Here is a 16,414-nt window from a genome sequence, read left to right as displayed (position 1 = left end):
CCGCACCCATCTGTGGCTACGGCTTGGAAGGCAGCCATTCTGGCATTCCCTTCCCCTGGAGCCCACAGAATAGGTCTTTTCCCAGTACCACAACAGATCAACTGCCTGCCGCCGTTGAGGATTTGGCGCTCCGGGTTTGGCACTGCGGTTCCAGTTTTAGGACTCAGTGTGCCACCCAGCGGAGGAAAAAGCGCCGAACTGCAGAGCAAGCACGGAAAAGGAGAAAGGACCACTTTAAATGCTCGCCTCCTAGGGGGCGGGGCTATCTTAGGCCTCGCCCCCCCTCAGGGCTCCATTTCCGACGCAACCTCGTCCTGCGGCTCCGATTGGCTGGCTTTTGAGCGTGAGGACGTTGCGTCGCGGGGCGGGGCGGAGAAGCGGAGTCTGTCAGGCCTTTAGCTGTACGCCCCCCCACCCCGCCCGCCCCCCGTCACCCCGACCGCCGCCCCCCTCCCCCGAGGTCGCGTCGTCGCCACCTCTCGCCTGGTCTGAGTGGGTGACGGTCGGGGGCTCCGGGTGGCGGCTCCGCCTCGGCGCATCTCTCCTCAGCCGCCTCTCTGAGCCAGCCGCTGTCCTCGAGCGGGTCCCGGCCGGCGGAAGATGGCGGCCGCGCCCCGCGGCGTCTGGGAGCAGCGGCGCCTGGGCTGTGGGTCGGGACCCTTCTCCCGGCTGCTCGTCCTTGCGCAGGCGCTGCTGCTGCTGCTGCTGCCCGCTGCCCGGGCCGGCCTGTGCCCGGCGCCCTGTGCCTGCCGCCTCCCTCTGCTGGACTGCAGCCGCAGGAAGCTGCCCGCGCCCAGCTGGAGGGCACTGTCGGGCCCGCTGCCCCCCGACACCTCCAGTCTGTGAGTAGAGAGGGCCCGAGGAGGGCGCGGTCGCCCGCGAAATGCCCTGTAGAGATGGTTGAACTTTTGAGTGTTGGGGTCTCCCCGGGATTTCTGTGGCGATCGGAGTTCAAAATCTGGGGTTCCCGAGGGTCTGTAACGGAGATGTTTGATGTCGGACTCACGGGTCCTGTGGGGCCGGGTCCAAATGAGAAGCCCTCTACGGGCTGCATCATTTTTTGTATTCCAGCTTGACTGGTCCTTGGGCACGTGATGCAAACATGATCTCTCCCAAAGATGCAGGAGCTCCCTTTTGTCCCAGTTCTATCGGCTCATTGTATGATTCAATTTTTATACCTGAATTCTTGACAGTGTTGAAAACATCATCATACGCAAGGAACGTCATTGCTGACCCCGGGTATTTTTGTAAGAGTGGTATTCTGTAGCAATCAATTTAACGAAAGGAAAGGTGTTTTGTTTTGTTTTTTTTCTCTCCCTTCCCAAATCACGAGGCAAAGAACCTTCACATCAGATCTCTTTGTTTATCTATGAAAGTCCAATACAGTGGTTGAGTGGATTCTGGACTCTCTAGCCCTGACTTTAAATCCTGACAAACTTGTATTAACTAGTGGCACCTGGAGACCTCACTGGTCTGAGTCAGTATGTGTTAAATACAACAGTAAGCATTAAATACTGCAGTTATGAGACGTCTTAGCCACCAACATACAGTTATGTCTCTGCCACTAACTGAGCGACATGCTTATTAATTAACTTCTAGAATTACCTCTGAAAAAGAATTATCACTAAAAAATACTTCGGGGTGTAATTAAGATACGAAGATCTTATTTGGGTTCTCATCGGAAATAGGATACGCATAGAACATATGTATCGCAGAGGTTAGGTATGTATTACAGTACATATTTATAGGAAAGAAGCTAACTCGTATATTCATTTGGAAAATTAGCAACAGCTATAGTTAACATAGACTTGGAATATAGTAGCACAGCTTCTGTCATTTTATGGTGGTAATAGCTGTAGCTAACTCTGGTTTGACTCAGACCTCAGTATTATCATGTAGCGTGTTATTAATTATCATGAATTAAACTTAGCAAATCATCCTTATACAGCAGGCGTCCTTTTCGGAGAAATTGTTGAGACAGCTACCTGGATATAATAGACCGAATATGACAAAGGTTTACACATAGTATGACTTAATATAACCGTAATTGAAATAAGCATGGCCTATTTTTGAAGATCATTGAGGCGTCTGAGCATGTTGTTTAGCATTCATGAAGCTCTTGGGTTGGATCACTAGCACTGAAAAATAATTTTAAAATTCATTAGGAGGTATATAGTAATTAGAAGTAACGTTACCGAAGATGCAACTTGCCAGAGGCTATTTGCTGGTTAGTTTTTTTGTTTGTTTGTTTGTTCTTGTTTTTTCTTTTTTGTGTTTTCAAAGGAGGTATTGCCAGGTAGCCCAGGATGGCATCTATCCTCCTGCCTCAGCTTACTGAGTCTGCACCACTATTCCCAATTTCCATTCAGAAAATTTAAATGTCCTGAATGTCAATGTTCCCTTGACATTCTCAGATAAAGGGAACTGCCTTGGATAACAATTCTCCTATGGAAATATAATTGGGGGCCTGGAGAGATGGCTCAGTGGTTAAGAGCACTGACTGTTCTTCCAGAGGACTCAGGTTCAATTCCCAGCAGCCACAGGGTAGCTCACAACTTTCTGTAACTGCAAGGTTCAGAACACCAACACACATTAAAAAAAAAAAAAAGATATACTTGAGTCTTCCATTAGAAAAACTCATACACTGTTCAGGGATAAGATTTTATTGACCTCCCAGTGATCCACCTGCCTCTGCCTCCCAAGTGCTGGGCTTAAATACCTGCACCACCATGCCTGGCTAAGATTATATTCTTTTTCAGCAACTGCTATTAGCTACATAATTGCAGATATACTTTAGCTTTCCTTATGTCATCTTGAATTTTAAAAACACATTCAGTGCTTTAAAGAAACTCAAATGCTCAAACTTACGGCACTCATGAAAATGATTGTGCACAAAATTTGTTAATCCTTTTTCTTTTCCCCAGTGATGGGTATTGGATCTAGGTTTTTAGGTACGTAAGACAGCTGCTGTATTATAGAGCAACACCTCAAGCTCAACTTTGTTTTGCTTTTGAATATTAGGTATGGTCTTTATGCCTTTCTGTCTTAGAAATTCTCTAAAATATTCAGTTCTTCAAAATTGGATTCTCTGGGCACAGAGCTCTGTGTTGTGTCATTTAATCACACACACATATATACAGATTGGAGGACCAGGTAAATTGTAACTAATTTTCTTTTTAAAAGATATTCTCTTGTGCCTGGTGGTGGTGGTGGTACACACCTTTAATCCCAGCACTTGGGAGGGGAGGCAGAGTCAGGCAGATCTCATTGAGTTTGGAGCCAGGATGGTCTACAGAGTCAGTTCCAGGACAGCCAGGGCTACACAGTGAAACCCTGTCTTACAGAAACAAAACAAGACAAAAAAAACCAATGAAAATTTGTTGCGCTTTACTGTTTTGTATGTGTGAGCGAGCATGTGTGAAGGTCAGGGGACAACTTGTGGAAGTCAGTTCTCTCTTTCTACCATATGGGTCCCAGTGGATCAGACGTGTGCCCTTAAGCTTGGTGACAAGTATTCTCACCCTCTGAGCCATCTTGCCAACCTTCTGCCTCTGCTTCTGCCTCCTCTGCGTACTTGTGTGCACTGCCACAACTGGCTGCACTTTGTGTTTCTTCATAGCTCTCTATCTTCAGAATGCCATACAGTTGGTGTTCTGGTTTGAATATGAGTTATCTTCCATGTTGATGTATCTGCCTGCTTTCTGGTTGTTGTTGTCGTCATTGTTGTTGGTGTGTGTGTGTGTTGTTGTTGTTGGTGTTTGTTTGAGACAGGGTCTCACTGTATAGCCCTGGCTGGCTTGGAACTCCTTACATAGACCAGACTGGCCTTGAGCTCACAGAGATTTGCCTGTCTCTGCCTCCCAAGAGGATTGTAAAGTTTGTTTGTTTAATTACATTGTTTATTTACTGAGTGTATGGGGTGGGTGGGCAGGTACATGCTCTGGTACACATGTGGAGGTCAGAGACAACCTATGGAAGTTGGTTCTCTTCTGTCATGTGGGTCTCAGGTATTGAATTCTGGATAGCAGGGTTGGCAGGAAGCACTTTGACCTGCTGAGTCATCTTGCTGGTCCCTCATTCTGTTTTTGTTATAGTAACTCTGATTGTTTCCATTTGTTCCTTTAGAATAGTTGTGAACAGGTTATTTTCAAGTTAATTCTTTACTACACAGAGAACATTAGCTTCCATTGAGTAACTCTAGGGAAGTCTTTCATCAAGTCTCCCATAATATTACAGTTCCAACACTGTTCAGAAGTCCAGAGTCTCTTCTAAGATCGAAGAAATCCTATTTGTGAGCCTCTGGTCAAATCAGAAAGCAGGTACCTACTTCTAATGTATGATAGAGTAAGTAATAAGCATTATTCGTAAAGGGTAAATGGATACATGATAAAAAAGATCAGACCAAAGAAAAATGAAAACTCAGCAGGGCAGACACCAGATGCTGCAGTTCTCTGTCCTTGTAGGCTTTGATATATATATATATATATATATTTAAACCTACCTTATTTGAGGTTCCTTAATGCCTCTACCTCCCTTGTAACCCACTGGTACTAGCCAAGAGAGAAAGGTTACTTAGGGACAGGGGATGTCAACCTCTCACCATAAGTTTACTAAGCATATTAGCAGTAACTGCTGCAGTCTCAATGTATGCTGTCTTGAAATCTCTTCCATCAAATGTAGTCAATTATTTTGAATTCACTCTTATAAAAATTTCAAAATACAGGCAGAATGTAGCCATACCCTTTGCCAGAGTACAATGTGACTGGCCTCTAGTCTAATTCTCTATGAAGTCCTTGTTTTCTGAAAGCTCATAAGCATAGTCTCTGCGGTGTATACGTTTAGCAGCGTTTTGATATCAGTGTGTGGCTTACTAACCTCTGCCTGTTAACATTCTAGCTTCTCTAACCTGGAGCTCAAATCTTACTTTCCTTTTTGCAGACCAGTTCTAAGGCCCACAGAGCAATATCAGCATATTGTAACAACGGCCCTACTTCTTTTTTTGTCTTTTTTCTTAGCCCTACTTCTTAGTATGGATTTTTTTATGTGCATTCCCTCACTCCCTCTCATGTTCTGAGAGATGCAGTCTATTATGGAGGAGCCTGCGGTGGCCTGCTCATAGCTAGGTGGACAAGGAAACAGTTTTTTTGTTGTTTGAAACAAGGCTTTTCTAAGTAGTCCCATGCTGTCCTCACACTCACAAGTTTCCTACTTTTGCCTCCTGAGTGTTGGGATCATACTGTGTTTTGCTTAATTCTTCAAAATTTATTTTATGCTCTGGAAGATCCAGTTACTTACTAGTCATTGTACCAAGCATGTTTTATTTGATTTATTTCCTTGTTTGTTTGTTTCTTCCAGACAGAGTTTCTCTTATAGTCCTGGCTGTCCTGGACTCACTTTGTAGACAGGTGGTCTTAAACTCACAGAGATCTGCCAGCCTCTGCCTCTTGAGCTCCTGAGTGCTGGGATTAAAGGTGTTCGCCACCTTGCCCGGCAGTACGTTTTCTTTTGTTTTGTTTTGTTGGTTTTTTTGAGACAGGTTTCTCTGTGTAGCCTTGGTTAGTCTGGACTCTCTTTGTAGATCAGGTTGACCTCGAACTCACAGCGATCGCTTGCCTCTGCCTCCCAAGTGCTGGGATTAAAAGCGTGTGCCACCACACCCAGCTACAATTTTCTTAAGTTACTTAACTTGTTTCATCTTAATAGCATGTAGATTTTGCTTAAGATTTTTTTTTTAGTACAATAACTTCTTTGTAGTTAGTTTTCTTTCAAAAATTATATGACTACATATGTAGAATAGATTCTTAGAAGTAGTGTTAATGGATGATTCTGGAGTATTATATATCATGATATTGGTGTGTACCCCAATATGCTGACCAAATATTTGGTGGGCTATTTATCTTATTGTTTTCTCATGAAGTCAGAATTCAGAATTAATATTTAGATTTTTTAAATTAAAATTTTAGTTTTAATCTATTATAATTTATTTAGGTTACCAATATTTCGATTATTGTTTCAATATTTTAATGTAGGAGCGTGGCCTAGTGGTACATATGCAAAGACGCTGAGTGACGAAGATTGCAAGTTCAAGGCCAATCTCAACAACTTAGTGAGATTCTGTCATAAAAATGAAAAGATGGGGCGGGAGAGATGGCTCAGAGGTTAAGAGCACTTGTTGTTCTTGCAGAAGATCTAGGTCTAGTTCCCAGCAAACTACATGCCAGCTAATAATAGTCTGTAACTCTAGTTTCTGGTGACCGAACACCTAGGATTTATTTATGAATTTGTTTCTAATCATGTATATATATGTGAGGGTATGTTTACGTGAGTGCAGGTGCCCTTGGGGGGGCAGGAGAGGCCATTGGATCACCTGGAGTTGGAGTTATAGGCAATTGTGAGCTGCAAAATGTGGGTTCTGGGAACTGAACTCAGGTCCTCTGCAAGAGTAGTATGTACTCATAATTCCAGAGCCAACTGTCTAGCTAAAAATTAAAGTACAAAAAAAAAAAAAAAAAAAAAAAGAGGACATAGAAGACTAGGCAGGTGCACAACTAAGTGGTAAAAATGCTTAACTAACAGAAGTGAGACCTGAGGTTCAACCCTAGTACTCCTGGGGGTTGGGGAGAATTGTAATTAGTAAGGTAAATTATATTGTTAGAGAAACAACTGATAGAATGAACACACACACACACACACATACACACACACACAATTTATTAGATAATAGTGGCTTTCAGGCTATGGTCCAGTTAGTCCAGTGATGGGTTGTCTCCTGACAGAAAGTCCCAGGAATGCAATAGTTGTTCAGCCTCATGGGTAGGTCACCAGAACCCAAAAAAGTAAGCTCTCGTACTACTACCACAGAAACAAACTTGTCAGCAAGAGTGAGGGTAGCAGTCAAAAAGCAAGAGTTAAGACGTAAGAAGTCAATTCTAGCGGTCTGGAGGGATGGCTCAGATGTTAAGAGCACTGGCTGCTCTTCCAGAGGTCCTGAGTTCAATTCTCAGCAACCACATGGTGGCTGGCTCACAACCATCTTGAATGAGATCTGGTTCCCTCTTCCAGCGTGTAGGTGTACATGGAGGCAAAACACTGTAAATATAATAAACAAATCTTAAAAACAAAACAAAACAAAAAGCAAGAGTTTCCACCAGAAGGCATGGCCCAGATTTAAGGTAGATTATCTCACCTCAAAAGATCCAAATTGAGGTGTGGGTCTTCCGCTTGAATGAACCAATGAAGAAAAATGCCTCATAGGTATTTGTGTTTTGGTTAATTCCAAATGTAGTCAAATTGACAACCAACAATAGCTATCACACTAATATAGGGGTGTATTTCTAACTAAAGTTTTGCCTTGGGAAATGGATTGATTTTACCTGCATGTCCAGTAGATAAATGCTTAGAAGAAATGGTGCTGGACCACTGTTTTTTGTTTGTTTGTTTTATTTTTTAAGATTTATTTATTATGTATACAGTATTCTGACTGGGTGTACACCTGAACACCGGAAGGGGGCACCAGATCTCATTATAGATGGTTATGAGCCACCATGTAGTTGCTGGGAATTGAACTCAGGACCTCTCGAAGAGCAACCAGTGCTCTTAACCTGAGTCATCCCTCTAGTCCCTGGACCATTGTTCTATTTCAGATACTTCTGTTTCAGATACATTGACCTCTATGTTAATCATTTTATTTATATATTTAATGCAGTCCTATAAAGTTGGTGCTGATATTCTCATTTTATGGTAGAGGAGACTGAAGTGAAGTACAGAGAGGTTAAGCGCTTTGCCAGTGGTTCCAGAGCTGGCCGTGCAAAGACTAAGTTCTTATTTCCTGTATTGTTAGGATAGTCCCAAGAAGCGGTACTTTGAGTGGTTAAGAACCTAAGGAAAGCCAGTGTAGGCCTGTAGGCTTGCAATCCAGCTAGCTACTCAGGAGACGGAGGAAGCAAGATTGCAAGTTCAAGGGCTGCCTGGTGAGACCCTTTTTCAGATAAAAATATTTTCATTCCTATTTTATAACTGTAATTTTGCTACTGTTATGACTTATAATGTAAATACCTTTTAAAAAATAATTATTAAGTATACAGTACTCTGCCTGCATGTGTGCCTACCCACCAGAAGAGGGCATCAGATCACATTACAGATGGTTGTGAGCCACCATGTGGTTGCTGGAAATTGAACTCAGGACCTCTGAAGGAGCCGTCAGTGCTCTTAACTTCTGAGCCATCTCTCCAGCCCCAATATCTGTGTTTTCTGATGGTCTTAGGCAACCCCTGTAAAAGGGCTGTTCAACCCCCAAACAGGTCATGACCCATAGGTTTAGAACTGTTAGATAGTGTTGCTTTTGTCATTGCTGTGATAAAATAACTTAACAGAAGCAACTTAAGTGGAGGAAAGGGTTATTTTGGTTTAAAAAAAAATTTTTTTTTTTTTTTTTTGGTTAGGCAGGTTTCACTGTGTAGCCCTGGCTGTCCTGGAACTCACTTTATGTATCAGCCTGGCCTCAAATTCAGAGACCCACCTGCCTTTGCCTCCCGCGTGCTGGGGTTAAAGGTGTGCGTCACCACTGTCTAGCTTGGCTCAGGTTTGAGAGGTATAGTCTGTCACGGAAGGGAAGGTGTGGTGGCCGGAGCAGTTTGGACTGTGGCAGTGGTAGTGTAAGGTGGCTGGTTATGTGGCATTGACACTCAGGAGGCAGAAAGCCCAGGTGGGAAGCAGAGCTGGCCCGTTATCAAGTCTTGCCCACGAGGTCTCTTTTGTTCCTGCTAATGCACAGCTTCTCCAAACAATGCACAACTTTAGCTGGGAAACGTGCTTAGCCACATGAGCCCAAGGTGGACAGTACATTTATACTACAGCCACACTGTTAGAAATAGTAAAATGAAGCCAGAGAGTTTCATCTGGAGAATAGCACTGTGCGTGTTGTACCTTCAGATTGTACTTTCATGGAGATATGTACCCAGTGTCTTTAGCTCACCCTAGTTTAACCATAGAACAGAAATGCTTCCAGGAACCATTTATTCGTGGAGGAGAGGTTCATTCGGATCTCATTTCCTCTTAATTCAGACAGTGATTATAGGTACTGGAGTTTTCTACAAAGCCTGATGATTGGAAGAAACAAATTAGAGGCTAGATATAGTGACATAAGTCTGTAATCCAGCACCCGGAGAGAGGGGAAAGGAGGAACAGGAGGTGAAGGTCACGTTTGATTTCATATCAAGCTCCAGACCAACCTGGGCCACATTACTGGTAGGCAGGCTAACAGTTTTAAGAAGTGAGAGTTTATGGTGCATAGTTGTTTGTGCCAATGAAAAATAAATTTATGATGACAGAACTTTGAGTTGTTTACAAATTCTTGTGTTTAATTAATTTAACCCAAGGATACTCAGATCACCAACCAGCATGCTAAATCACAGCATAATATACTCACTGATTATAATACTAACTCTGAGTATTGTTACTATTTTCAAAAGTAAATTATACTAGTTATATTCTAGTAAAAGAGATTTTTCTTATTCTCAAAAAGAGTCAGTCATCCTGGGTAAGTAAACAAAGCATTTTTACCTTCAAAACACTAGATAAAATTTCTTTTTTTTTTTTTTTTTTGAGAGAGGGTTTCTCTGAGTATTCCTGGCTGTCCTAGAACTCACTCTGTAGACGAGGCTGGCCTCAAACTCCCAGAGATCTGCCTGCCTCTGCCTCCCAAGTGCTGAAATTAAAGGTGTGCACCACCACCCCTGCCTAAATTAAAAAAAAAAAAAAAAAAAGATTTATTTATGTATTAAGTACACAGAATTCTGCCTGCATTACACCTTCACACCAGAAGAGGGCACCAGATCTCACTCTAGATGGTTATGAGCCACCATGTGGTTGCTGGGAATTGAACTCAGGACCTTTGGAAGAGCAGCTAGTGCTCTTAACCTCAGAGCCATCTTTCCAGCCCCTAAAATTTCTTTTTTACAATAAAGAAATTCATAGGTGTTTTGTCTGCGTTTATGTGTGTGCACTACTTGTATGCCTGGTGCTTGTGGAGGCCAGAAGAGGTCATTAGATTCCTGTACTGGGGGTACAGAGAGCGGATGCTGAGAACTAAACCTGGGGCCTCTGTGAAACTAGCAAGTTCTCTTAGCTGCTGAACCATCCTCCAGACTGTGGGTTGTGTTCTTTGAGATTTCATCTCTCTATGGAGGCCTGGCTGTCCTGGAACTCACTGTGTAGGCCTGGCAGGCCTAATAGTTAATGCAGGATGGGCAAGCATTCTACTAGGAAACTACATTCTTTACCCTTTCCATAAAAATTTTTGGACACAAAGTCTCACTAAGTTGTCTAGGTTGGCCTCCAGCTTGTAGTGTTCCTGTCTCAGCCTCTCAGACCCTTTGTAAAAGACCTTTTTCGGGGCCTTGTTATATTGAAGTTAATGGTGTTGGTTCTTGAAAACAACAGAAGATTGTTGACACAGAAAGGGACAGACTTCACTGGGCAGAAGAAAACGCTGGTATCTCTGTGGCTGCAGGCGTTCTCTAAGCATTCTGTAAATAATTTACACCCTGATGGCACTGCATAACCTCAGTAATGGCACCTTTGGCTCCGGATGATATTAAGCACTTAATAATTCATTGCTTATTGCAGCTGCTTCCCTGTAGCATGAGTGGGAGAGGAGTCTACAATGCAGAGCTGTAAAGCCTTTATTGAGACCTTTACGTATTAGTCATCCATTAATACTCATATTTGTAGTGTTAGAAAACACAGGCAAGGTTATTGATTGTCAAGTACATTTTGGGGATAGTTGAAGAGAATAGTTGTCTTTCATTTTAATCATAGCAGTGCTTGTGATGCCTTACCAAACCTTAAATCTTCATGGTAGTTAATTTATTATTATGATGAGGATGTGTATGTATATGGTTTGCATATGTGTGGGCATATGTGCCTGCAGGTGTGGGTGCACATGTGTGCACATCGGTGAGGAGGCCCAAGATTGGTTTTGGGAGTGTTTTTTTGAGCACAGGTCTCTCATTTGAGCGCATCAGATCTGTTAGTGTGCCTGTCCAGGTTGATCTTGGGATCCTGTCTCCACCTTCTGGCATTTATGTGGCTATTGGGAATCCAACACTGGGCTTTCATGCTTACATGGCAAGCACCTTATCTACTGAGCCATCTCCTGAGGTCGCTGAGAGTGTAACTCTTGACTGCACTTCTCCCTAAGAATTTTCCCAGGGATGGCACTCAGTGTTAGTATAATTTCTTTTCATTTTTTCTTCTTTTGTTTTTTTCTGGGCCTGGTTTTCCCTCTATAGTCCTAGTTGTCCTGGAACCTGCTCTGTAGACCAGGCTAGCCTTGAACTCAGAGACCCACCTGCCTCTGTGTTTTAGGGGCTTGGATCAAAGGCAAATGCCACCACTGCCCTGCTCTAATAATTTATTTAAATACTTCAAAAGATAGTTTTATGTCAGTACCATTGCTTAAAATACAGTGGCAATGCTTACTTTTATCTTGGTGTATATGAAGCTCTTAAATGAAAGTGGCTAACATTTACTGATGAGCAGGCATGAATCTAGCTGAGAACAAATTGTTCTGTTGTGATAGAGACATCATCCAAACCTGCATGCACTTGCCAACTGCCTGTGGCAGCACAGTGAGATAAATTGATATGTAGTGTTTCTGCTGTGTGTCCCTATTGCTAGCCATATTGTAACATACAGTAGGTCTCTTGGGCAAACAGCTTGCGTGGGCTAGACTCCATTTGAACATTGTAAAGACTACAGGATCACCCACGTGACTTTTTAAAGACTGTTTAAAAGTTTAAACTCATGATGAACTTTAGTGAAATTTCTACTCTAAGGAACTACTTGATAGAGATGGGATGGAATTTTGAATAAATAGCTTCTCTACTTCGCGATTTGTGACTTTGGGTTAGCAAGTTATTAGTTTGAATGCTTGTTTTTTTATATAAGTAAAGTGAGGATGATAAATATATTTGCCTTATAGTTATGTGCTAATTTAGCTAGTACTACACAGAAGACTGACTGTGACTTAATAAATATTAAGCCAGAACTGTCACCATCATCAACATAATTTGGATGAGATTTATTACCTTTTCCAGAAGCTAGATAGCTCCTTTTAGGAAGATCAGATTCCTTGAAGGATGTGATCAGTTTTCTTTTTTTGCTTTTGAGATTTCACTGTCCTTCATTGTTAGCCTTTATTTTTTATTGTTGGTTTTTCGAGACAGGGTTTCTCTGTGTAGCTATGGCTGTGCTGGACTCACAGCGATCCACCTACCTCTGCCTCCCAAGTGCTGGGATTAAAGGCGTGTGCCACCGTGCCCGGCCCCATTGTTAGCCTTTATGAATTACCTCTGCATACCCCGCTCAGATCCAGTTGTAGTACAGGAACTCTCATTTGACTTGTAAAATCTATCTTTACATTTGTTTGCAGCTGGCTGGGCAGTGGTGGCACACACTTTATCCCAGCACTCAGGAGACAGAGGTAAAAAAAAAGAAAAAAAAAAGTACAACTGGCGTGGAACTCACAGTGATCCGCTTGCCTCTGCCTCCCGAGTGCTAGGATTAAAGGCATGTGCCACCACTCCCAACCATGTACTTTTTTTTTTTTTAAGATATGAGCAGTCTATTTACATGTTTGACTGCATGACAAAAGAGGGCATCAGATCACATAGATGACTGTGAGCCACTATATGGTTGCTGGGAATTGAACTCAGGACATCTAGAAGAGCAGCCATCTCTTAACCACTGAGCCATCTCTCTAGCTCCCTATACTTTTTATTTTTTTAAGACATGGTCTTGATATGTAACCCTGGCTGGTCTAGAATTTACAGGAAAACCTCAAATTAAGTCATCCTCCTGCCTCTACCCTTAGTGCTGAGATTACAGACAATTCAGTACCATGCCTGACCTGAATTCACATTGAGGGCCGGGTGTGATATCTTAAGGGCTGAGGTCACATACTCCGCTTGAAGAGAGGGCTCTTGCAGAGGACAGCATTGAGTGCACATAACCCCACCTCCAGGGGACTCTGATGCCTTTGGCCTCCATAAGCACTCTAGCTCCCGCGCACACACCCACAATGAACATAACTGAAAATAAAAGAAACCTTTTTTGTTTGTTTGGTTATTTATTTACTTACTTAATTTTGAGACAGAGTATTATTGTATAGCTTTGGGTGGTTTGGAACTCAATATGTAGACCAGGCTCTTTCTGAGTGGTCTGCCTGCCTCTGCCTCCCAAGTGGGATTAAAGGCATGTACCACATACCTGGCTAAACTAAATCTTCTTTAAAATATTTTACCTTTAGTAGGACTTAGTATTCCCAGTTTAGCTTTGTACTCGTTTCTTCTCCTCCCTCTCTTGGGAGAATGCCTCAGTCTGGCCCCTCTACACTGAGATGTCTCTATCGAGCCCCTCTGAGCTCCAGCTTCCACCACTAAGCTCAGTATATTTGTTCTCTTTCAGGGATTTGAGTCATAACCGGTTGTCTAACTGGAACGTCAGCTTAGAATCACAAACATTACAAGAAGTGTAAGTTATTTCTATTTATTCAATATTAAAGTCTTTGATGTAACCTAATTTTGGTGTGTGTATTTGTGTGTCTGTATGTGTACATGTGCACTTGTAAGTGCTTGTGGAGTCCAGAGATCAACATTAGGTATCTTCCTGAATTGTTTGTCTACCTTATTTACTTAAAATAATGTTTTTATTTATCCTTTGTGAATTTCATATATTTTGATCATATTCTTTCCCTTACCCCAGTTTCTTCCCAACTTCATGTTCTCTTTCTCTCCCCACCTTACCCCTCCCCTTTCTCTCGTTTTTTGAAAAAGGGTCTCACTGTATAGTCTTTGCTGGACTAAACTCACTTTGTAGGTCAGACTGGTTTTGAACTCACAAAAATCTGCTTGCTTCTGCCACCAAGCCTTCCCTGGAGTGTGGTTGATATACTCATTCAAGAAAACTGATTTCCTTTCCTAGCAATAACCAATTTTAAATAGCTTTTTGTCTTAGATTGGGACTTTGTGCCCATTTGCCCTTGGGGTTGTTTTGTTGGGGGCTGTTTTGTTGTAAATATATAAAATGTAGTATTTATATTTATAGAACATAATACTTGAACATTTCAGAATTACAATAATATTGACTTCAATATTATATATAATGTTATCATAGAATTCTTGAATAATATGAGAACAAGTTGGAGTCATAAAAACCAAGGTTAACACACGATTGCTTTGTTGTAGAAAAGTACATACAAATACAAATATTTGTGTGCATATATAATTTTCAAAAACCGGTTTTAGGATATGAAGGGACTCTAGCCAGCTTGAGCCTGGCAGACACGGCTCTGGCAGGCTTTGTTCTTCCCCCATTCCCTCTGCCATGCTAAGAACTGTTAGATTGTGTTCCGAAAGGTAGCCCCAAGGCCCATTCCCTTATCCCCTTAGGTTTTGCCTGCCTTGAGCTTGTGAGGGTCTTCTGCATGCTGCCTTAGTCTCTGTGAGTTCATATATGCATTTGCCCCATTGTGTCTAAGAAGACAGCTGTTTCCTTGAGTCATCTAATACCTCTGGCTCTTAGGATCTCTTTGGCCTCTCTTTCTCTTAGATCCCTGAACCTTGATGGGAGGGGTGTGATAAAGATTTCCCATTTAGGTCTTGTATTCCAAAGTCTCTTACTCTCAGTGCATTGATCAGTTAATTACCATCTACTGCAAGGAGCTTCTCTGACAAGGCTTGAGAGATGTAGGGGTGTAGCAATTAGGAGTCGTTTCATCGTTCTGTTCACTTGGCAGGATAATGGTAGTCCTAGGGCCTATGACCTCAGATTCTTGGCCTCATTCTACCTTAGTTTTTGAGGCAGCATCTCTCAGCCTGGACCTCACTCATTCAGCTAGTTTTGCTGTCATTGATCACCAGGGATTCAACTAGCTCCACTTCCCCCACTGCCGTACTGGGTGTACAGATGTGTACTGCTCTGTTCAGCTTTTTTATATTGGTTCTCGGGATCCAGAATAGGATCCTCAGGTATGTATTGCAAGCACTTTACTGCCTGGATCATTTATCCAGCCTGAATTTGGGAATATTTAATCTAGAGATGCTGTGAAAGAAATTGAAGGAAGGTCTGGAGAGATGGGTCAGTGGTTAAGAGCACTTGATGCTCTTCCAGAGGACTCAAGTTCCGTACCCAACAACCATGTGAGGCAGCTCACAGCTACCCTACTGTTCTAGCACTGAGCTGTATCTCCCCTATGCCCCCCACTCCCTGTTTTTTAAAAGATGTATTTATTTATGTTACAATGTTGTGTCTGTATGTATAGCTGTACATCAGAAGAGGGCACCAGATCTCATTATAGATGGTTGTGAGCCACCATGTGGTTGCTGGGAATTGAACTCAGGACCTCTAGAAGAGCAGCCGGTGCTCTTAACCTCTGAGTCATCTCTCCAGCCCCCTACCCTCCTTTTTTAAAAATTAATTTTTAAAATTAAAATATAATTACATTACTTCTCCCTCCCCCACCTTTAAAAACTTATTATTTTATGTGAATGGGTAGTTTGCCTGTAGCCTGCATGTATGTCTATGTACCACATGCATGCAAGATCTACAGAGGCCAGAACAGGAAAGTTGGAAACCCTGGAACTGGAGTTAGAAATAGTTGTGGATTGCCTTTTGGGTGCTGGGAATCAAACCCAGGTCTTCTAGAATAGCACTTAGTGCTTTCAACCATGGAAACATCTCTTCTGCCCCCCAACCCCCACCCTCTTAAAAAGAAAAAAAAGAATATTGCTATGTAGCACAGACTGGTCTAGAACATGCAGTGTAGGCCAGGCTAGCCAGTGAGGCTACTGGCATGTGTCATTATATCTGGCACAAGCCTTTGTAATACTGATTTTTCTTTATTATATTTTTTGCGATCAAGTCTTTTTACTATAATCCAGACTGGTTTTGAATTTACATTCTCCTTATGTTCTTCCCAAGTAATGGGATTACAGGTGTGCTAAAACCACAGCATCTAATACTGATTTTAGTGGTAGATCATTACTATGAAGTAGCACATTAAAATTTCTAATTTCTCAGAGCTGGAGAGGTGGCTCAGCAGTTAAGCACACATACCGTTCTGGTAGAGGACCTGAGTTTGCTTCCTAACACTCTCACTGGGTGGCTCACTACTGTCTGTAACTCAAGCTTAAGGCAATCTGATGCCACTGGTTTCTGAAGGCACTTGCACTTACAGGTACAATCCTTTTTCCCTCATATAATTAGAAGTAATAAAAATCTTAAAAAAGAAAAAATCCAGTTTCTCAAGAGCCACAGTTTTATATTAGTCTAATTTATCCTGAGTTATAGGCCTTTACAAATTTGAACATACTAGCATTTTAGCCAAAAACCAGAATTCAAGAGGTAATTTCCA

General features: G+C 42.2%; 1 protein-coding gene across 2 annotated transcripts in view; it reads left to right on the top strand.

The window, feature by feature from the left end:
• The first annotated feature begins 263 nt into the window (after positions 1–263).
• LRIG2 (leucine rich repeats and immunoglobulin like domains 2) overlaps positions 264–16,414 on the top strand; it is a 58,664-nt gene continuing 42,513 nt past the window's right edge. The window contains exons 1-2 of one of the 2 annotated variants that reach the window (XM_084755371.1): positions 264–842; positions 13,468–13,533. In XM_084755371.1, the coding sequence (XP_084611497.1) occupies positions 601–842; positions 13,468–13,533 (308 nt within the window). In that variant the 5' untranslated portion in view covers positions 264–600. The remainder of the gene's footprint in view (positions 843–13,467; positions 13,534–16,414) is intronic. The other variant, XM_084755370.1, reaches the window with a different exon arrangement.

The sequence above is a fragment of the Acomys minous genome (assembly GCF_964271855.1).
Source record: "Acomys minous genome assembly, chromosome: 14".
Lineage (NCBI taxonomy): Eukaryota > Metazoa > Chordata > Mammalia > Rodentia > Muridae > Acomys > Acomys minous.
The sequence above is the reverse complement of the archived record's forward strand: the minus strand, read 5'-3'. Positions and strand labels throughout refer to the sequence as shown.